This window comes from Ixodes scapularis, unplaced genomic scaffold (genome assembly GCF_016920785.2).
Source record: "Ixodes scapularis isolate PalLabHiFi unplaced genomic scaffold, ASM1692078v2 ptg000060l_1___fragment_1__unscaffolded, whole genome shotgun sequence".
In the NCBI taxonomy this organism is placed as follows: Eukaryota; Metazoa; Arthropoda; class Arachnida; order Ixodida; family Ixodidae; genus Ixodes; species Ixodes scapularis.
The window spans coordinates 451,631-475,524 of record NW_024609901.1 but is presented as its reverse complement, the minus strand read 5'-3'; the positions used below and the strand labels follow the sequence as shown (position 1 = coordinate 475,524).

The following is a 23,894-nucleotide window of genomic DNA, read 5'->3' as shown; positions in this document are numbered from 1 at the left end:
TTTATTTTTCAACTTCTCCCGTATTCGGTATTTTCTATGGAAACATATTTCTTCCGATTTATTTTCAAGAAATCAAAACGTCAGCCCGCTCTCTCTCTCTCTCCTCAAGCGAAAATTGCGTTTTTCAAGTGGGTCCATCTTTACCCAATACACTTAAGGGTAAATAAAGGCATGTTACAACATCATCATTTTATACTTTAGTGTATTGTCGTTTTGAATATGACGGGGAACGTCTGAGCGTCGTTTGACCAATACTGCCAGCGGCAACTAGTGGCGCCTCTCTGGACGACAGAGTGTCTGCACACGAAAAAAAAAAAAACAACATATGGGCTGTTACGTAATCGCATTCTCCTCTTTGATCTCAGTCGGGGTGTGATGCGGCAATCTGCTTTATTTATTTACAAAAATTACGCGGTCAATACATTCTACGCGCTCGGATTTGTCGCAGTTGCGCCATGTGTTATCTTTTTCGTAATATGGCAGTACTTTTTTTTTCATGTAGCACGCAGGTATACACGGCAGGCATTGACATTCACATCAGCCGCCATTGCTCCGTATCATGCTACTGTGCCCGTACCTTTTGCAGCGTACATATCACACAATCGAATCTGTTCTTCTCGGCAAGGCCTACCGAGAACAAATTCGAATGTGCGAAGTTGAGGCTTTAGGAGGCATGGGCACAGTAGCATGGTACGGAGTAATGGCGGCGGGTACCGTGGCATGACATCACGTGCAAGGCATGCATAGTTATGCGGCATGACGAATCTTTCTGCAGTGCTCTAAAAAAAATCATAACGTTTTTATTTAACCGTGTAGATTTCTCGCAAGGAAAATTATTCTATAACAAAAGAAATAAAGCACGTTGATTCTGGCTAAAAATCTTTTTTTTTTTTTAAAGCCAGAGTATGGAACTTTTTCAGCTTTCATTTTTTCGTGATAGTAGTGGGTCATGTGCCCATCTTTTTCTAATGACTCACGCGAATTATGAATGCAAAGCCATAAAACGCGCCTTGACAAACTTTGTGGACTCCACTTTCTTCCACTCTATAGGTCAGGGGTCGGAAACCGCCGGCACACGGGAATATTCTTCGGTTCCCGGAACGCTACCAGATAAGCCCCCTCCCCTCTCTCTCGCTCTCCCTCTCAAACACACACAGACACACACACACACACAAACACAAACAAATACGCACACGCGCACCCCCCCCCCCCCCCACACACACACACACACAAAGGCTTGCATACTTTCCGTTCAGAATAGCGCTTCATATCCTGCTCAATTTCAAAAGTTTTTTGTCGCGCGTCTCGCTTTGAGGATCCTAGCCAAGCGACTGGTCAGAAAGTTATCAAAACATTCTGACCAGTGGCCCCCTCCCCCCTGGTTTTCATCCTGCACGCTCTGTGTCCGCATTGAGCCAATTTGGCCCGCTCCAGCAAAAGTTCCCCAATCCTTTCCATAGGTCATTGGGGCGCACAGTGTGGAGGATTTGGTTGCGCACAGTTTGCTTCATAAGTTCCCATATGTGCTCTATAATGTTGATATTAGCGCTTTTTGAAAGATATGAAAGCTCTCTGACGCCATGTTCCTCCAGGAGTATTCGCACAAAACCGGCGCTGTGCACTCTAGATCTCCCCTCAAGAAGCAGGCCACCGAGAGCGTAGGGAAGCTCCTCGTAAAAGATGCTACACTAGTGCTCCGACGTGAGCTCCCCCCCCCCCCCCCTCTATCCTAAAGAATGGTCCAATTCCTTCGTAGGGGACCGCTCCACAGGCGTTGACCGCCGGCCGACCACTCGCTTCCTCTTCTTCAAGGAGGTCGGGGTCCTATACACTGCAATGCGGTCGCCACTCGTGTCAGCTCTGTCCAAAAGAGTTGAAAACATGGACACATCCGAAGATAAGAGGCTTTTTCAGTGTGTGACAGTCAAGCAAATGTGGTCTCTGGTAAGTGACAACCACTGCCTCTGATCTGCTTTCGCCACATCAGGCTTTAATGCTGCTATCTTACTCTTGAACCCAGCTTCCCAAGACTTAATTTAAATTGGTGCTCTGCTCACCAAACAATTGTAGGCTTCACGAGCATCTTGAGTCGACTGAAATAAATTAACTTCTACAACGGCCACAATCCTATTATCACACCTCTTGTGCGGTTATTAAATATTGCGGTCTTCTTTATTGTAAGCTTGTATTATCCGATTACCATTTTAAATCAGTGCTGCTCAAACACTTGGGGGACGCTTAAGCTTCGCCTTTAAGAGTGGAACGCGATTGCGTTATCCGGCGCCGTTCGCAAACTTCGCATATAAACCCGTGCTCGTTTCGAAAACGTGCAAGCATGTGTGCGTGGCCTAGTCGGTAGCGTAGCGTACCACGTGACGTCACATTACGTAACGTTACACCTGACATCACACGTGATTGTGAAGTCATGACCCTATCTTCCTGCTAAATTTGGAGGGAAAGGTTTCCGCTAAATTGAGTGGAAGACTGTAAAGTTCCGGGTGTTGTAGCGGGTGGCGGAAAGCGTTGTCTCACGTAGAAAAAGATCCACCAAAAATACCTACTCCGCTTTTTTAGTTTGCTCGAGGACGCTAAGCTTTTAGAAGTTTATTAATGGATGCAAATTTGTGAAAGAGAATAACAAGAACAGAAAAACCATAGCCTCCTCTATACTGACAAAACCTGGCAGATCGCCACGAGAAGCTGCCGCCGAAATTGAAAAGGTAGAGCGGCGACAACGGATGAGAGGAGAGTCACGTGATGGGCGCCCCTCTGCGGCAAGACGCCGAAACACACTTCTCCCGAGCTATGGATTGTTTGCTCGTGCTCCTCGGATACCTCGAGCTACCGCTTTTTTTTTTTCTCGTCAGGTCTGACAACCTTATTTCGAGTCCTCGCCGGTGCAAAAGCTGCCCGCTGGCAACCAGGTTCTTTGACAAATGTTATGTGCTACAATATTCTCGCTCTCCAAATCTGCGATCGGGCACTCTATGGCTCCGTCGTGGAATTGCCAGGCTTTGTGAGTATAGAGGAGGCTATCTTCTCATATACGCTTCGAGTGGTTCGTGCATGATCGCAAACTGCGGTGCAGCTTTATGCTCGATACAAGCGTTACATGGTCGAGTTCTGCGAAGGTGCCTTCATTTTATACACACATACACACGCTTTGCTTGAGTGGTGACGTTTCAGTCATTTTTCCTCTGAATCGTTTCAATTATGCCTCTCCAAGAGCGCGCAATCCGGTGCGGCTCAGGTCGAGTGCGTAGCCTCGGTTAACGCTTAGACGCCATTTTACCTAATAAGTCACGCACTGAGTGCGCCAGCACGTCAGGCACAAGCTAACCCACTCCATGCAACAAAGAATGTTTTAACTTTGAGAAAAAAAAATACAGGTAGGCACCTTAGTTTTACGTAATGCACCTCGACGTGTTTGCGTTTTGCGGATGCTCTCGCGCCCAATGGTCAATAAGAACGGGCTATAGCGGTACTGCATGTATGAGAAAAAAAAAAAAAGCAAGACTGCATGTAACGACACGCAGGCTCAAAAGTCTCAAATTTAAACTTTCGAGTGTGTGTGTGTGTGTGTGTCGTTCCCTGCAGTTTCGAGGTTTTTGAATCATGTTTAATGTACACCAGCTCGTTTACGCCCTTACATTTATATAATTGTTTTTATACTCCGTTCACCCCTCAGCTGAGACTGCGGTGGACACTACGTCCTCGTTGGACCAGTTATACGCCTCTCTCTCCCGCCACGTCATCAGGCTCTAGGCCATGGCCACGCGCGGAGAGCTGGGTCAGGTTATAAGAGGGAGGCGGCGGATCGATCCCGCTGGCACGTGGCTTCCACCGTAGTCTCAGCTTTAGCGGAACAGCGTCATCTGTTGCACTGAAAAGCAACTACCTCCCGACGCCACCTTGAAAGATGCCACGTCGCTGATGCTATTCTGAGCATGTTTCAAACTTGGGAAACTAATCACAATGCATTCGCGTTTTGTTGTGTAAACTTGGATGAAGAGTGGTTTGGTGGCCCGAACTAGTGAACAAATTGTTTTTTTCTTGTTCTGCCATGATTCCCAGATTAAAATTCAGTCACGATCAAGGCGGGGGCTACCCGCTAGTGGTGTAAATCTATCGATAGTGCTATCGATAGTGTCGATAGTCTTCAGATATCTGACTATCGATAATAAAAATATGCGTAATAATATCGATAGTCGACTATCGAGACACTATCGAGAGTCCACTATCGAAACACTTCCGATAGTACTATCGATAGTGGACTATCGAAAAAATATCGATAGTACTATCGATAGTCGAGTATAGAAAAACAATCGAAAAACTATCGATAGTACTTTCGAGAGTCGACTATCGATAGTTCTGGGACACTATCGATATTTTGGAAGAACTATCGATAGTATCAATAGTCAATTTATTCAGAGCTTTGCATCACTTCCGCTCGACGTGATGACGCCCGTTCGACGTTGGTATTTGCAAGTGAGCCCTATACACTAAATATAGACTCACTATTGGTATTCAATAAAGGTGTGAGGCTATCGTTTTGAACATGACTCTAATCGTGAGGGACGATGAGTTTGTAGAAGTGGAAGGCAGGTAAAACGATTTACTTCCGTTCTCGTCTGGCATGTTTAAACAAATTTGTAGAATGCCGAGTACAATTGAAAGTGACGTTATTACAATATCTTGTTGTTAATACGAGTACCAATTGTCTTCCAAGGATTGGTCCTTTTAGCAACTACGTTCGACAAGGTACGATAAAATGTTCCGGCCACCGATACGACTTATCAAATGATAGCTTGAAATTAATTTCTGGCAACAAATTTTAAAGTAGGTACTTTGTTAAGGCCTGACCACACTAGCACGAAAGGCGCCGCCGGTCGGCGCCGCCATCCGGTGTCGCAACGCGAGGAGTCCACATTGGCCTCAGTTTTGAGGGCGTCAGGTGACAGCACTGGCTCTTAGGATCGCGCGCGCGCCTCCCGTCATATTTTCCGCTCTTTCGTCGTCTGCTCTTAGATTCTTCCGTTTCAGCTCTCATCCTTCGAATAAATCAGCACCAAAATCGCACTCGCTGCCCACATGCTAGGTGTCCGTGATGACCTGGTGATCAGCGTGAATGTTATTATCCTAGCCCGCTCATTGATCTTGCGAGGTCGGCGAAGGGAAGGAGGCGCAGGTTTTGGGTCCAGCGGAGTTGGTTCTGCCAAAACATCGAAGGGAAGGTCAGTGCTTCGCTGCTCCAGAGGCGCGCCAGAGATGAAGGGTAGTTTCGAGAGTGTCACCAAATCAACACGACATCTGCCACAACACAGACGATATGCAGCAAGTGCCACGGAGAAAGTCACTCGTAATTCCAATTCCTCTCCCATAATGTCCCAGCGGTTGTTCTTAGCGTCCTTATTTAGGTAGTCTGGCTGCGTCTTGTCATATAAAAAGGGAAACAGCTGCACAGTTTCCAGGAACCGCTCCGCTGCGGGAGGCATCGGGGGAAATAGGGATAGCAGACGAAAGGAAACACCGCTACCTTCACTGGGAACGTGAAGGCGCGCGGAGAACCGGCTTCAGCGTTGCCATGGCATCGCAACGTTACTATCTACGCCACCTCCCATTGGCTCCTCTCTTCAGCGAACGTCGCGGCGCTGAAGGCGAAAACTGGTTTTGGTCGGGAACCCGCGGAGTCGACCGTGGCGCCGCAGGCCTCCGCGACGCCAATGTGGTCGCGCCTTTACTGTGTGTGCGAATATTAGAAGCTATGGCAGAACTCAAAAACAGGCCAGTTATAATAGCGATTAGGGCCGGCGCAAAGGGTGGGCGACCTGGAAGGTCGCCCAGAGCGCCATCAAAGAGGGGCGCCGCAGCGCTCCCTTTTGATATTTGTTTTACCTTTTTGATGTATTTGAACATGGCGCCCGACGCGTTCTCGTCTGACAAAATGGTAGCTTTAGGCCACTACTCAGATTTTTCCTAACAACGCGATGTCGTACCCAGTTGATAGGGGCCTATAAAAAGGAATATAGGGGAAGGGGAGGGGGGCGGCGCCACGGCCGGAGTTAGCCCATAAATGTTGATGGAAAGGGCTGGCCCTGATTGGGAGATAATCAAATTTGGCTTTTACATAACCAGCCTACACAGATAATGTGCAAACGCCATCCAAGCAAACAGGAAAGGAGACTGCTTTCACAAAACTGCTATTAGAATTAAGCCTACCTTCTCCGCGTGCCGTGTGCAACCTGCAAGTGAGTTTGCCAGTCGGATGTCTTGCGGCCACTGTGACTAGCGATCGGTGGGCCCGTAGTCACCATATCGCCGACAACTGTGCACTGTGTGTTACGTAAGCACGCGAATGTTGTGAAATACTTTCTAGAATAACAGGATTATGCAACAGCTAGCCTTTCAACTCGCATTGCCAGAAAAACATACTTATATTTCACAACAAAGTGGCGGCGAGCACATACCGACACGCCAAAAAGGACGTTGAAGAAACTAGTCCACCTTCACTTCTAATAATTTATTGGTATTACTATGTTTGTGACTCTTACTCGGAGCAGAAAAAAGGAAGGACTTTTAGCGTGTAATAAAGAGTCGGCTGTTGTATGTCACCCACGACCTCTTCTCTTCACCACACCCCGAAACGCGTAATGTGGGGGCGTAAACAAACCAGGAGCATCTTTCGAATGGCGTCCGCTGACCAGTGTACCCCATCTGATCTAGCTTTTTTTTTATTGTTTTCAGACTTTTTCAAAGAGGTCAATAGCATAATTCTACAATCCGTCGCTTCCGGGTTTACGGTGCGCGTGACATCTTGACAGAAGTTTGATGGTCAACATTTAGTAGAGGCGCCCAGAGTTTTAGGGAAGGAGAATGCATAATTACTTCAAAAGTATATGGTTTTTTTTTTTTATTATTTACTGGTGCTTACTAAAGAAAACGAAATGATAACTCCGACATCCACTTCTTTTTTAAAATAATATATTTTTGTAATATAGACTTTCTGCGTTGCCCAGGAGGCGCTGCGAAGAGGGACTTGCTAGGACTTGTTTTGGTCCGTACAAACTTCAGTGTCTGAGACTGTCACAGCTGTAGAAGCATACCTGCTCTGGTGCGGAACGCTATAACAAGGAAAATACAAAGAAGAAGAAAATGCTAACGCCGTCGAAGCACAGGTCAAAGCTACGACGATAAGACCATGAACCAAGAAGCGCCGTTGTGCGCGTTTCATAAAAAACAAAAACAAAACAAAATGTAGGAACGCCGGACGGTTTTTTACGTTACCATTTATAGGCGCCGACTGCGAGGGGGGGGGGGGGAATTTGGCCGAGCCTTCCCCACCTGAAAGGTCTAAAAGGTTTTATTCACCGCAAAAATAAACTATGAACCACCGTACACTGATTCTCCTCCCAAAACCCAAACGGATGCCAAATTTTAAACACCAACCGTTGCATCATTGAAACGTTACAAGCGATTTCTGAAAGTGTCAATGGGAAAATGACACTCGATGGTCCTCTTATATTACGCGGAGCTCTATGACGCCAGTTAACAAAACCGAGCCAAAAATGGGCCCCATTTTTCCATTAAAACTTTCAGAAAATCACTTATATATCTTGAATGTTATAACGGTTAGTCCTTAAACTACGTGGTTCTGACCGTTAGGGTTAGGGGGGAGAATGAGCGTTCAATAATGCAAATTGATTATGCAAAAAAGAATAATTGGGGGACGGCTTGTACGCTCGTTGCATTTGTGCGCCGTGGCGGGTGCGTGCGAATATCGACAGGTGTCGCCCATTATTTCAGAGCGTTAGAGAGCCACTAGAGAGCAACAAGAAATATGAACCGCAAGCACTTCAGAAACATTGCTATACGAGGCATCTTGGGAAACTCAATTCCAGGTGAATAAAAATAGCAATAAAAGCGAAAACGAGCCTGCAGACGGCAGAGCGCACGTAGGATTAGACTCCCTCGGCGACGGCAATGGTTGCGGTGCCCTTGCAAAACCAAAATGAACGGAGACAGGCGAAAAAACGAACTCGGGTACCTTAAAACAGTCTTTTCGAAAATCGATTGAGCAACATTGATGGTCGCCATTTCTTGGCCACAAAGCACATGATTGAATCCGAGTCCTCGCCGAACGCTGTCGCAGCACTCGTGATAAATACGAGCCGAGCCGAGCTTATGCCGAACGCTGACACAGTTTTCGTGTCCAATAACTGCTCAGCGTATAGGTGAGTGAGCAGTGGCGGAGAAGCGATGGCGGAGACTTTTGGAAACGTCTATCGCGGTGTCGGTAGACAAAAAGAAATCAAAAGACGAATGGGCTGGTGTAGAAGTGGTTCCCCTACTCGCACAAGCGAGCGAAATACATTTTTATTCTTTACGAAAGCAGGTGCCAAGGCGGTTTGTGGCATGCACCGGGCGACCCGTAAGTCGCCAGGGTCTTGTTTCAAAAGAAAACATTAAACACACACAAAAAAGACAACCGGTTGTAATACACAAAAAGCCGAACATAAAACACAAAGGAGCATGTACGTGTTGCCGGCGATGTGTCGTTGTATGTCGGTAACAGGTGGCAACATTTGAAGGCACCGCCAGACGCGACCGAGAAGACGAAGAAACTTTGGCGACCGACGACCGCGAGCTCAGAGGTCCCTGACCGCCGGGTGAGCTAGCGCCAGCCTGGCTCCACGGTGTCTCTCTGCTTGGGTTTTGTCTCAACTTTAGGAGGGGGTGACGAGGAATGTAAGAAGAAAGTTGTTTTCGTTTTTGTTTTCATTTGTTAGGGGATAGCGAAATTAGTATCAAGCGCAGATTTTTTGAGTCGTGCACCAGTCACGTGGTTTTGTTTGGTGATTTGTGTTTGTCCTTTATGCCGCCTTATTCCCCTTCTTTAGTGTTTATTATCGTTATGCTTGTCCAGCTTGCACCCTTGCATTGATTGCGTTGTCATCAAACGAGCCTCGTGTTGTTTGTTTTTTTTGTTCTCTTTTGTTTAAACAATACTTTTTGCTGATATTCTCTGTCTTTCTGTCTTCAATGCTTTGGCTTCCTTCTTCAACTTTATCTCCGAGATTCGAGAAAAGAAGGAGAAGGTGGGACCTCGCCTTTGAGAACTGTTCCAGGAATATCATAAACAAGACCATAGTAATTGCTAATTTAGTACTATAACGGAGTAATGTGCATAGAGTTTGCTATCGAAAAACCGACAAGATGACAAAACTAAATTAAGCATATTTCTACATTTATTCCGCTGCTCCTGTATTTAGACCTTGACCTCTCATTACCATGTTGCTCTGCAAATTGATTTATTTCGAATAATTATTTACTAGCCGAAATCGCATTTTGCATTTACCGAAAGAGGGGAGGGGGTGGGGGGGGGGGGGGGGGGCGACTCGTTGGGCCCCATCCCACCCAACGGGAAATCGAAAACTTTCCACCAATCTCACCACCCAGAGATAACAGACGGGTACCCTAGCGGTGATGTCGTTAATCTGGAACGTTCACTTGCATTGCAGCGTTGAATTTAGTCGGTTTCGAACGTGGAAATGGGTTTTTCCATTCATCAGAACCTCACAAAAAAAAAAAAAAAAAAAAGATCTCAGCGATGATATACTGGGCATGCGAGGCGTTGGCGAGGCCCGATCAGGTTACCTTGTACTACCCAAAATGAAGGGGACAGAGTTTGTTCAAAGCTTCAGCGAAGGAGGTTCATCAAGACTGATGAAGCGGTCGAACAGTGGTACGGTACAAACCGGCCCGCGGAATGCGTCTTTCGGAAAGCGTAGTTCGCAGTAGATTGCTTATTGCAACCTGCCATTAACAACTACCAAGGGCACCAAACATATGCTGCCACCCGGGCGGTGTTTAAAGTCGAGAATGAGGTGATATACACTACCGCTACATTGCTTCAGTTCTTTCTGCGCTGGCGCTTTGCGTCTCTGTGATGAGCGGAGGCGTCGCTATAGTCGTTAATGGCAGTCGACCGAGGTTTGCATGTTTACCGTCACATTCAAGAAGATAGCACGTATTCAACCAACACTACGCTTTTTAGAACATAAAAATATTGACTCATCTAGAGATGACGACTAAGGTTAAACAATCTCAGCAGGGGGTTTGAATGGACGAGTTAAAGGCATGCAGCTTGGATGCCTACCCTCAGCCGTATATCTAACATTCCGGCGCATAAATAACAAGCAAATTGATGAGAATAAAAAACCGTGAATCACGGAGAGCCATCCAATGTTGCATACTAGTCAAGTATATTCTTTTTTTTTCACAATTATCAGACCCCATGCAGTTTGTAGCTCGTTAAAGTTTGTCCGTCAATAGTGCTGCAAAGGAATGACTGATGGGCCTGAACTGAACCACTGAGTTTTCTCCGACGTGCTCGATAATGGTTACCAAACCTAACGACCCTATTGATCGAGGTAATTACTCGACCTCTTCTCGATAATACATCCACCGCAAAAAAAGCAAAAAGAAAAAGAAAAATGCGGGACAGTTAGCGCAATGTTATATCTAAACGTCATTATTCATCCGTCCGTGTCGCAAATCAATTCGAGTGGGTATTCCCGGCTACTAATATACACATGCATAGCAATGCGTAATGATTTTCTATCACGAATTGCTTTCTTTTTATTCACTTGCGCCAGCAAAACTTCTTTTCAAAACATAACCTTCGGCAGATTTTCTGTCGCTCGCTCGCTCCCTTTCTATCGTTGCGTTTTGAGATATCTTTTTTTGCTCAATTTGTTTTTTGTTATTTACTTATAGTCTATGCAACTTAAGGAGCTCCGGAAATCAAGTAATCCTTTGAGTTTTGTGTTAGTCAACCGCAGAGTTTGGAACAAGCCCAAAGTTATGCGCCGATCAACCCTTATGAAAGTAAAGACGTCTCGACTTCTCTTTTTATAAAATATCAAGATTAAAAAAAAGCAGTTTTTACAAAATAATTTGTTTTGTTTTTGTTTCACATAAATAAGTTTATGGACTGAAAGCGTTTTAAGAAATATAAAGAGAAAAAAAATTATTACAAAATAATTAGATTTTAACAGAGAAGGAGTTTATGGCCCGGATTACATCCGAGAAGAATTACATTCATGTGTTGTGAAAAAGCGTTAGACGAAGTTCATTGCAACATAAAGCATGCGCAGCCCATGGCAAACAAATAGAAGACATTGTTCGTCATGCTCAATGATAACTATAAATAATTACTAGTAACAAGAGAGATAATGACGGAGCGTTACTTCCCACGTGATCTCACGACGTCACGAACGGGTCATAACACAAAGACACCGCTGCAGCGGCGCATTCTGGTGCCCGTTGTTCTCCCCATTTTGTTCCGGCCGCGTCAGTGCACGTTGTATGCCCAACGTTTGGAAAGTTTCGGGTTAGCACGAGAATTTTACTTCGGTGTTTACTCACGGTTTTCATGGGCGGCTTCACCTGTTGTGTTCCAGGGTGCTACAAAGACAGCACTGGGCAAGAAGGCATCGAATTTTATCCTTCCGATTAAGAAAGCAGTCCACCAAACGAGCAGCTAAGAATTTAAAACAGAGCGGTAGAAAAGAGCGTTTTTCGATTCGTTTGGCGATTTTCCTCATGATATGTCGTCACCCCATTGCACGTTAGCTAAGACAGACTTGACGAGTAATCCGTTGGAAGTAACAGAATACTTTAATTCGTTACGTTTTCAAATAGTTTTGTAATTGCGACGTTCTTTTTTTAACGACAGTCATTTGTAATGTAATTGCGTTACAAACTTTTTGTAGTGGATTACTTTAATCACTCGTTACTTTTTAAAAATATAAACATGATACAGAGACTGTAGCAATCTCAGTATCGGACCAACCGCTCGACCAAAGCTCAAAAACGAGCTCTCGCGCTCATGCGTTTTTCAGTACTGCAGCGGCGTGCGCGATCGAAAGCGTCGCTGTGGTTCGCCTTCCAGTATTAGTCGAATGCTGACTATGACGCCAGCACAGGATATTTTTCGACAGAAATGAGAGGAACGAAAGAACTAACTTGGATTTTGGCGGTGTTGGCAGCGTTGGTTTCAGAGCGCAATGATTTCAAGCTTCCACCATGCTCATTACAAACATTATCGAACTTGTTGTTCGCTAGTTAGTGACGTCACGAGAGAGAGCCATATGAGGGCGCCACCGAAACACCTCGCTGCTAATAGGGCATATTCATTGGCGGCTATATCTGTGTGTGCGACTGCTGTGCGCGTACTGATGGCGAGCTTTCACATTTCTACTGCAACGTGCATTCCGCATCGTCAAGATTGTCGTTCTTAGAAGCCCATTAATGTTAGCTCGTTCTGAGCATGAGCTCTAAACATCGCCCTAAAAAATGCATAAGCTGACTGTGCGTAACAGCTACAGGCACCAGTGCGCACATCTGTGACGTTCCAGTAACGTTTGAAAGGCCCGTTACAGAAAAAAAGCTTTCGTAAATCGGTCCCTTACCCCCGAATCTCCTAGCGGAGGTAAACGCTGCAACTGGGCATTCACACCGCTAGCTTTATCTGCAAGATTTTAAGGATCTTTTCCAGTCTGTAAGCTTCTGTAAGTTTCTGTAAGCTAGCGGGATAGCGGGTGTGGTTGCAGCTTCCGCACCCTTGTCAGCTTACAGGTGAACGGGGTGCACCTACAACCTTTCTTTTAATTACGATGTTTTATTTTAACAAGACTACCGTAATGCGATGGTATGAGAATCGGAAAGTAGGTTTGTGGAACATTTTAAAAAATATGAAAGTTGTTTCAATTGTTTTCTTGATAAAGGTACCGGAAAAGTAACGTGAAAGTAATCTGTAAGGTAACGATCAAAATAGTCCGTTACTCTTCAGCGAAAGTACTTTGTAACGTAATTCATTACGTTTGAGGCTCGGTAATTTGTAAATGCAATCCCTTGCATTTTTCAAGTAACGGGCAGAAGTCTGGCTAAAAAGTGTAAGATTGTAGGGCGCGAGGCATAGTAGCGCCTGCCGAAGTGTTCCTTGCGTTCGAATCTCCCTGGGCATTTGCTCCGTAGCGATCTATTTCCATCGGGACCCCTGCGCTGGTTCGCGGCGGCCGTTTAAGCACTTGATATTCGGTGCAGTTTGGTGGCTATAACTGTTATTGTGACATGTTTTTAGCGCAACAGCGCTTTAAAAAGTTAGGATTGTAACAAAAAAGGAAAAAGCAGTGATTCCCAATATGTCTCGCTTGTAATGAGACCAACTTTTTAGAAAGCAGTTTTTAATATTTAAAAAAAATGTAAAACTACTTCTTAATAAAATTTATAAGTGCAAAACTAATGGACAGAAAAGAAGCGAAAAATGCTCACCCACTTTGAGGTGGTCTATCATATCCCAACTCGATTCTTGCTGGTGTTACCCATATGTTCTGCATTAACAAAATCGATTGAGATCGCTCAAAAACCTTCCACCGAAGCGCGAATGTTAGCTGTCGGAACTTGCGCAAACAGGTTTGTGGGGGACGAGCAGGGAACCTTCTCCGATAGGCTCCAGCATGGTTCCGTAGCGAACTCCGTGCTTTTGGGCGTTTCCTGATGATGAAAATAATATTACTAATACTAGTAATAATAATGATAATAACTTTATTGCTCCGGTTGGAGACTAGTCGAAATATAATGCAGGTCCGTCAAAGCCATCAAGGGCTCGTGGCTCACAACCTATGTTTAAATATCAGAAATTGAAGCATTAGGAAAATAAAACTTAAGCGTTGTAGCAGCATCAAGTAAAATATTGGAAAGAAAAAGGTGGAGCATCGCAACGGCATCAAGTAAACTATTATAAAAAAAAGCTTATGCGTCGGAGTAACACGAGGACTACTAATAAAATAAGTCAGTTTTGTCACAGTCTTGACATAAGTTCGTGAAGTTTCAGAGGTTAGTCATGCGACACCAAAATGTCAAATATAAATACAAACAGCATGTCTTCTAAACCACCAACCATTCTGATCAATTAGCTCTAGTATATACATATATCTATCAACCTTCAGTCACTTCACAAAGTTAGAAAAAAGTAAAAAGTACAAGAAAACGAAGAAACAATGCGTTTCTTCGTTTTCCCCAAGTCAAAAATTAAAAAAAAGTATGAAAAGAAAGATGAGGGACGTTTAGTATTTTAAACCCGCTAAAAAACCGCAACGAACACAGAAAAAAAACACGCCGTTTAAAGTTTTTTTAGTTTTTTTTAAGTGAGGTTTGTTTTCTAAGTCGGATGGTAGCGAGTAAAAATCCAAGGAACATGTGTTTGCCATAACGTGTGTAACACGTGGTAACAAGAAACCGATTGTCTAGCCGCAGTTGATGTGATGTTGGACGGAGTGTTTCAAATTCGTCATTCCAGTAGTGGGTGAGTACAGTCATTTCAAACAAAAGAGACTGAACATCGGGCATGAAGAGGGCTTGAAAAGGATCGGGACAAGTTTTCATGAATTTGCAAAGAAAGTGACGCAGAATTACTTTTAAGATACTGCTGACTTTTTTGTGCCATAACGCGGAGCAGTCGCCAAAGAGTATTATGCCATAGTGGAGTATGCAAGAAGCTAACGAGTTAGCCACGAGTTTTCGGATACCAAATTGCAGAAGGGCTTGATATTGTAAAATGAGCAGGAAACACACCTTAGTTTGGAACATAGTATCGTGAAATGTGAGTTCCATGAAAGATCTGAGTAAAAAGGGATCCCAATGTATTTTACGGTGTTTGAGTAAAGAATTGGAGCATAGCAGCACGGCGATGCATTGTGATGTGCGGAGCAGAAGAGGCATGTCTAAAGTAAGTCTTAAGTGGATTGTGAAAGAATATAATTTGTTTTTGAGATGTTTATGTCGATCAGATGTTTGCCAAACCAGTTCATTAATTCGATGGAGCATTTATGTAGCATTTTCATCTCTGCAGTAAAAGAAAGGTTACTCGTCAGCAGAAGAGTGTCATCAGAATATTGATAGATGGTACAGTTTGAGATATATTATGTCATCCAACCCAGAGGTATAACTTCTAGATTTCTGTAACTGAATTCAACTGTGTAACTGAATGGAACTGAATCATGTTGTGTTAATTACCCAGCGTTTCGCTGGCGGCTGGGTTACATGCACAATAGAGTCCATACAACAGTTTGAGGGCTCTTTCAGTTTTATTTTGGGTTCAACTTGAATATGCTGTCAGATAGACTATTGAAAATGTCTGGGACGTAGAATCGTCGATATTTTCTGACACTCTTGCACTTCAAATCGGGTTATATGTCTGAATGCTCGGCGTGCGTTGTATGAAGTTTTGAAACTGGTACTCGAGACATATTTTAGAACAACCATTTCACTAAAGGGTGATTGCCGTAAAGAGAGATTCAGTTCAGCAAATTTTCTTGTTCTGATTTATGTCCGAGTCAATACGTTTAAACATCCCGTGCAGAATATTATCGATCTGCTTGTTTCATAATTCCGAGCATCCACCAATTATTGTAATTTCTTATTTGAGGTCACTGTGTTGATACTGAATTAATAACCACTTTGTTACGTTAAGAAAGACAAAAGTTTTTATATTATACCTCAGATTAGAAACATGCCTAAGGTTTTTTTTTTCTTTTTTTTTGCAAACAGTTGCTAGATGCGAATTGCACTACTAGTTAGTCAAGATAAAACATAGGTACATAACATTTCCATAGTAGTAAACAGGGGTACAGTTACATAACAAACACCATGAACAGTGTAGGAACAGGCGCCGATGGCGACTCCGCTCAACCGGAAACGGGCGCGTAAGAGCTGCGCTCTAAAAGTAATGGTGACGAAACTGAAGATTGTGCAGCTCCGGATTTCAAGGTGACTTCTGCACTACGCGTTTTTTTTGTGCAAACTTGTTGAGTCCGTTTATTTAAATAATCTTTGAGTAGTTCCGAAATGGGTCAGGGAATTTAACGTGATTACGTTTTTGTAAGAGAATGGCGTGGCTAACATTGTCAACTGCTTTTGACACTACGACAGAGTGCACATGTGAATTCATTCGTTTAAAATGCATAATGGAACTTATCTGTAAAATCTTCAAGCAATGGTTGTGTTCGTCTCCTGCTGACAAATCCGTATTGGTTGGCAGATATGATGCTAAAATTATCAGTTCCAAAAATGGGCCGCGGGAGCCAACGTGCTTAAGTTTTTGTAAACAAATGGTGAGGCTAACACTGACAAATGTTTTTGAGACATCGATGAAGAGTGCCCATGCGAATTTATTCGTTTTAAACGCATAATGTAACTCATCTCTAAATTCTGCAAACAATGGCTGTGTTCCTCCCCCGCTTACAAAGTCGTATTCGGTGTCTTCGATGATGCTAACATTATCAAGGAACTGATTCATAACTTGTAACGGATGTTTTTCTGATATCTGATTTATGCAAGGTAAAATGAAGATGAATCGGTAATTTTTTAATTGTCCTACGATCTCCTTCTTCGTGAAGTGGCGTAACATTTGCATTCTTTAGGACAGTAGAAAGTTTTCAATCGGCCATGAAACCATTTAGCGTGTGTAAAAGACGCTTTTAATCAAGGCCAACTTTCGGCAGCGTCATTTAGCTTTATTATTATGAGCCCCAGCTAATTTTTTTGGGAGCTTTAAACTAAACAATGTACTCCTCAGATCATCCTTTGTAAATTACGGAAGAAAAGCTGAATCAAGCATTGAGCTCACTGAGGTAATTGAAAATGTAACGTTACCTGGCAGAACTCCTGAAGACTTCGCAAATAATGTTGTAAAACTATCGGCAAGCGAACACGTAATTGTACCAAATGTCTTTTCTAGCGCCTCATCTACCGGGTTTGCGGCCTTATGCTCACGTAGTCGGTTAAGCAAATACCAAGTTCGCGTAACATAAGATCTTGCAGAACGGAACTGGAATTGAAAATAATTAATTTTGGCTGCCCATTTGCGCGATTACACGCGATGAGAGATTCAGTTTTCAATTTCCTATTTTGAGGAGAACGGCTGTCTTTCTTTCATAGTGAGTCTTTGTCCTGGATAGCGCGTAAAATTTCAAAATTCAACCAAATGTATTCCTCGCGACGTTTCCAGATTATGATAATCTTTTTATGTTTGATTGGTTAAAGGAGTCCAAATTTGTGGGAAAGTATAGTAGACCTTTTTAGAGTTTTTTTTTATTATTATGAGGTCTTGCCGATGAAAGACCGAAACCAGTTTGTCAAATTTTTTTTTGATCTAAGATTTCGAGTTGCCTTTTTGATAGAGTTGCTTGTTCAAAAAAGCTTTCGGACGCAACATGGGAAGCTATGAAATAATGATCCGTTAGCTTTTGTGATATTACTGCTGAAGTAATGATCGAATTTGACGTACCCAAGTAAATGTGATTTATGCAACACGTGACCGTTTTATCATCCAAAAGTTCTTCTCGGGTTGGCGTGTGAATCATGTTTGTGAATCCCACATTCGACAGCACGCTGAGAAAGTCACGGACATTTGATCTTGAAGTTTTAAAGGAGTCTATATTGAAGTTCCCCACTAGGCAGACTTTCTGGACAGATGATAGACCAAGTGGTATTGTCCTTAGATCGTTAACAAGAAAACCCAGAGTTGTCGAAGGGGGCTCATGAAACGCCGAAAGTGACGAGGAGTAGTGTGCGTTCTAAATGTTTACGTAACTCATAGTTAGCAAACTCAATATCACTAACTTCGCTCAGCCGCTGGTCCCTCACCAGAACTCCTACACCTCCACCTTTTGTCCATTCACGAGAGCGAAAGAAGCTTTGGTAGCCAGACAGAGAAAATTGGTTGCACAAGTTATCATCGATGTCAATTTCTGTTAAAACTAAAAACATCAAAAGCTCTACGACAGAAAGTTCAATAAGTACCATGAACTGATCCCAGTATTTCCGTAGACTCCTTATATTTATGCGGAATAACGTAAAAGATCCTTGAGAATTAGATCATAAATATTTTTGTAATTACAATGAATTCGGACACTTAAAAAAACCTTTCTTCTATGACCTTAGACTATCCCTTCAATGCCCCCTCTACACAAAACATTGGAACAATAGCTGAACCCACGATTAATAAATAATAATAATTATAACCTTTGTCATTATTATTCCGTTTTTGCGACACTTCCCTCACTTTGATGCTTCGAGGGCCTACCTTATAGCTTGTTTGATTCTCAATACAGTTGCTTTCAACATAAAAATACTGACATAAAAAATGATCATTCTAGGAAACACAATAAGTACAGCCGCACCGTTTATAAGAATATATTACCAGCGGCGCGATGGTGAAAGCCGGCGTCTTGTCCAACAACGCTGCGATCGCCTCACAATGGCTGCCACCGGAGAAGCGCTAGTCCAGTCCGTGGGTAAAGGTCCGACCGACAATTGAGTTCCCCACCGGCATCAATCGCACGCCTGGTCGATCGACCCGCATGCCAGAAATTCCTGGATTCCTCCTCTTCATACCGTACTGCCCACATAGCGGGAAGGCCCCCACAGCTGCCATGTCCAGCGGCCTAGCTGTCAGCGACGTCGTCCTCCGAACCTGCTTCTGGAAAGCGATGGCCTCTCAGTGTGCCCGGCCATTTTGGGTGAATCACAAAGGACTTTGGTGGACGCAGCATACTACGCTAAACCGAGACCAGGAGCGGGCAGCAACGGGAGGACTTATATTGCCATGACGGTGATTAATAGATTTTCGAGCTGGCTCGTGTCACCCGGCCTGTTCAGTTATAATTGGGGCTATTTTTGACCCATTTATCAGTAATCGTTAATGTGCTTCCGTGAACGTTCATTTATCAAACAGGCGGAAGAATAAACCCTGCGGCCTATTTTACTATTCTAGCTATCACACTACGGTGTGCCCCTGTCATCAACAAAATCATATATTTCAGTTTGAGGGCACTGACGTCCACGCTAGAGCTCTCCTTCTTAGGTATCATACATCTGACATATTTAGATGATAGTTCAGCCACTCGTGCCATGTTATTCACAGTCCGCTGTAACCTCCGCTGCATGTATCGTAGCGGAGCAGCCATTGCAAGTTTTAGCAGAGCATTTGATACCCGCTGGAGATCATAGCGTTACGAGTGCTATTACAACTCCATTAATGACAAAAGGAAGGTATATCAAGCAATTCTTAGTAATCTTCTGTTACAGTCGCTGTCCTCATGTAATAGTTACTTTAATTGTAAAAGTACAGCAGTTTACTTGTTTTATAAGCAAATGAGTATTATAGACATAGGAATATTATACATGTAATTTAATACAAACGGCGGTCAAGCTATGCAAGCGAATCAAATAGGAGTACAGTTCCAAGTCACAAAAACCAAGCTTCCGGAATGACTACAATCGTAGATCTTCTGTTATAATACACGACTCCGACATTCAAGTACTACGGTAGAGCAGACTATCTACATAGAAAAGGAGCTTAAAAATTAAGAAGGTTTACAAATCTCTTTAACGCGAAACTGGAACGCAGCTCTTGAGGGTGAGGAGGGGAGGGTACGGAGGAAAGTATGCCCCTCCTTCTGCGTACCCTCTCGTCCTCCTCTGTTCCTCGTCCTCCCCTCCTTTTCTTCTCCTCCTCCTTATTTCCTGATCGTCATGCTTTCTCCTCTTCCTATCGACCCTCCTCCTCTCCCCCTCCTCCTCTCTCCTCCTCCGCACCTTCCCCTCCTTCTCCTCCGCACTTGACGTCAATTTTCACGCTTAATCTAGCTGAGAAACTGAATTTGTTCATAAGCGATGTGACGCCAAGTCACGTGACGTTACTTTCGCGGCTAAATTTAGCGAGGAAACCGATTTAGTCTTGAGTTCATGTCACTTTAATTTTCAGCAAAATTTAGTGGGGAATTGAATTGCTGTTCAGGTCACGTAATGCCAATTTTCCCGCTAAATCAAGCGAGGAAACCAAAGTTGTACGTAGGTAACGTAACACCAATTTACGTGGCGTTATTTTCCTTGCGAAATTTAGTGGGAAAACTCAATTGGTGTTAAGGTCACGGGATGTCAACTTTTCAGCTAAATTTAGCACGGTTAGTATAGGGATTGAAAAGAGGGAAAAAAGCAAGATCATTGGCAGGAGAATTCATAAGGAAGCGCATTGTTGTTTGAAGCTAGGTCAGGAGCATGGAAGAATAAGATATATATGATAAAGTATAACAAAATGATACACCGCGTGCGGTATGCCACAAAGACAAGGCAATGGAACGCGTGGTATTGAGGTGCACAAGGTTTGCTCCCGCGTTCCCGATGGGGGCGACGGATTTGACCGGAGACGAGAACGAAATGATGAATAATAAAGGCATTAGAGTAATAGAAAGACTATTTGAAGACTGATGTAAATTAGACGGGGAGATTTTACTGGCGTACAATTAACTAGAAAAGCGGGGAACAGGTGGGAAAGATGAAAATTGCACTAGAAATCACAAGAAACAAAAGTATGATTCCTCTTCTCGCCCTTCCACATTTGTCTTTTTGTAAATATTATCAGGCACTGCGGGATATCACCAGAATGACCTTCGGGGGACCAGGCAGAAAGGTGAAAGCATCGCTCCGCGCCTCAGGGGATTCGCCTATTTTCCTAGGGCTAAACCTCGTCGGCTTTACCCAATAGCTTGCCCAAGGCAGGGTTGATACTTTTGGCCGGAGCAACGCGGGAGGGATCGTTGGCGCATGCGTGATGCAGCCGTTAATAATCATCCATCCATTCATTCATCCATCCATCCATCCATCCATTCATTGCCGCAAAATTCATACACACGCCGCAAAATTCTCTCGTATCCGCCCACTCGCTCCCATCTTTGGGTGATTCTTTCCTCGCGACGAAAGTGGCCGAGCATAAGGCAGCTTCTTCCTCGCACAGCACGAATACTCTTAGAAAAAACGGTATATATGTTCCTACATTGAGGGAGGAACGATCTTGTTACCTACGTTCTTCACAAATGGAGGCACGTTTGTCGCATAAAACAAGGGAGCAAAGATCCTCACTCTTCATCTATTATGGCTGCCCCGAATGGAGCAAATTGAGCCCAGTAAGGCTTAACGAAGCCGCTGCGTCTATTGTCGATATCTGCAGACAACGCTGCAGCGGTTAAGCCAAAAATAGTTCCCCCCCCCCCCCCCCCCCCGGTGCCTGCAAGCAGCTATCAGAAGCGCGTGATAAGACAGCCTCTATTTTGAATGAGTATTTTTTCAGTCTGTACGCACGATAGTTTTCCTCTTCCCTCATTCTCTACCACGTATATAACAATGGAGGATATCGATTTTTTTCCCTCAGGGCTAACCAAGCCATTGACCGTTTACGCCATAACTCAGCCGCAGGGAGTGACGGTGTTCCCCCTGGCTTCTTACTCATAACCAAAGATATTAGTTCCGTAATACTAGAACGTTTGTTCCCGTTTTCGACTATAACATTAGTCACTCCACATGATTGGAAAATTGCTTGCATTATATGTATATTTAAATCTGGTAGCCCAAATCTTACATCAAACTACAAGCCCAATCACTCCCCTGCATAACTTGTAAATTTATGAAGCACGTTAACGTCTTTCAAGTAATTAACTAGCTCGTTCAGAATAATCACCTACATTCAAGTCAACATGGCTTCCGCAAACACTTTTCTTGCGAATCTAAACTTGTCTCCGTCTCCACGAAAATTTCAACGAGTCAATTGCCACTCATACCATTTTTAGACTTGGCCAATTCACTCGATACAATACCTCAGCAGCGTTTACTTTAAAACATTTTGCAGCCTAATACTAAAAAAAATGTAAGACATTTTAAAGACTTGAACTCTTCACGTTTACCAGTTCAATCAGGGGTCACCCAGGGTAGTGTTCTTGGCTTCCTACCCTTCCTAATATACATAATCGACCTGCCATATTTTGTTACTTTATCTGTACGGGTGTTCGCGTATTACTGCGTCATTTACCGCCCTAATATAAATTGCGACGATCTGTGATTACTACAATACGATCTTGGCAGCGTTTCTCGCTGGTGCAAAACGTGGAAAATGCACATTAACGCTTCAAAAACAAAAGTAATTACGTTTATATGCAGAACTATTCTTCATGAGGCAAGGTATACGTTGAACTTGACCAGCATAGAACATGTGTTTTCTTACAAATATTTAGGCCTAACAACTAAGGAAGACCTAACCTGAAGTTTTCACACCGAAACCATACAAAAAGATACGGCACGAACTTTGTGTATTAAATAAGAAATTTGCACCAGGCCTCTTAGCAGAGTGAACTCATAGCATATAAAGCACTTGCCCGCTAAATATTAGAATATGGAAGTATCTTCTGGAACCCTCAACAAAGCTAATTAGTGAACAGTCTAGACTCCTTACAAAATAAACGGTCACGATTCATTCATCACAGACATTCACCCATGACGGGTGCTTCACAACTCATGCCAGAATGTAATAATTCGCCTGCCACGACGTAGAAAACTATCTCGGTTGCGCTTCTTTCACAATATGTACAAGAATCTGCCACAACAAAACTCCATATACTGCCATCCTCCATTGTATATATCTCAAAGGTGTGATCATGAAGTCAAAATTTAACAATTACAATCCTGAAGTGATCAACATAAAGTTTCTCCGCCTTCACTGTACATCAAAGATTGGAACTCACTTCTGTAGAACTTCGTAACTGTTAAGGACCCACTTTTATTTCGTTGTACGTGCAAAAGGCTTTTTTTTGGCAATGTGCCCACTTGTGCTTCCGTGCCTCTCGTTTTTTACACCTATATTGCGAACTACGATCAAAGTGCCGCCATCGAAACCTTTAATGTACACTAGGATAATTTATTAGATATTTTAACTTCTCGTGCAATACAGTGATGTCTCGTTAATATGAACGCCTCCGTTCCCCCGAAAAATCGTTCATAATGTGAGCTGTCCATACGAACGAGACAAAAATCCATGCATTTTTCCGGTTTCTACCCCGAAAATGGTGTCCATAAAGCAGGGTATCCATGTTAACGAGTTTCATATAAACGAGACACGACTGTACACCTTTCCGATGTTCTTGAAAGTAATTAAACTTGAACTTGAAGTCCAGACGCAGCCGACGCTACGGGCTAATCGGACCAAGCAAGCAGCCGCAAAAGCGCAACTCATATAACCTTATTTTGTTTATGTTTGGTTTAGCGATGATAGAACACGTACAGAAACTTGACCGAAACCATGATGGTGCTCATTTGACGCTGTACTATTGGTCCCATTACCTCGTAGCGTCGACGGCGCCTGAGGTTAAGGCGAAATGAAGTATAAGAACAAGAAAAAGCTCTAGGGATTTAAGCGTACTTTTTTAGGTTTTGGCAAAAACATGTAACAAGTAACGTAACTAGGTTACCCGTTACTCGAAATAAGCAACGCAAGTACGTTACACGTTACTGTTTCCAAAAGGTAACGAGTGTGTTACTAAGTTACTAAGGAAAGTAACGCGTTACCGGTTACGCCATTACTTGTAACACGTTTTTGGGTGGAACCAGCTGAACATTTAAGGAAGGAGGCACAGAAAAGACAACCATTCGCTGGCGAATGGTTGTCGTTTCTGTGTCTTCTTTCCTGAATGTTCAGCTGGTTCCACCCATAATGTATCACAACCAACTAGCTCAACTCATACCCGTTGTAACACGTTACCGCCAACGCTGCTTAACTGGAAGCGGTGCTTCACCCTTTCACGGGTAGAGAAATGTATTTCGGTAAACATAAATGCGGTTATAAACGCGATTTGTGACAGGTGTTGTGTACGGTTAGCTATGCCATGACAAATTTAAAAACGAGCCTCTCTGCCAGAAGCAGACGGTCGAACAAAAAACGCCCGTCTATAGCATAAAGCAAATGTTCGTAGCACAAGATTGGTCTATCTGTTTCATTTCGATAA

At 43.5% G+C, this 23,894-nt stretch overlaps 1 protein-coding gene across 1 annotated transcript in view; it reads left to right on the top strand.

The window, feature by feature from the left end:
* Nucleotides 1–17,820, top strand: part of LOC121833919 — a 127,002-nt gene extending 109,182 nt beyond the window's left edge. Inside the window, exon 3 of the mRNA XM_042287632.1 lies at nucleotides 17,663–17,820. Coding sequence (XP_042143566.1) covers nucleotides 17,663–17,820 — 158 coding nt within the window. The remainder of the gene's footprint in view (nucleotides 1–17,662) is intronic.
* Nucleotides 17,821–23,894: the final 6,074 nt, after the last annotated feature.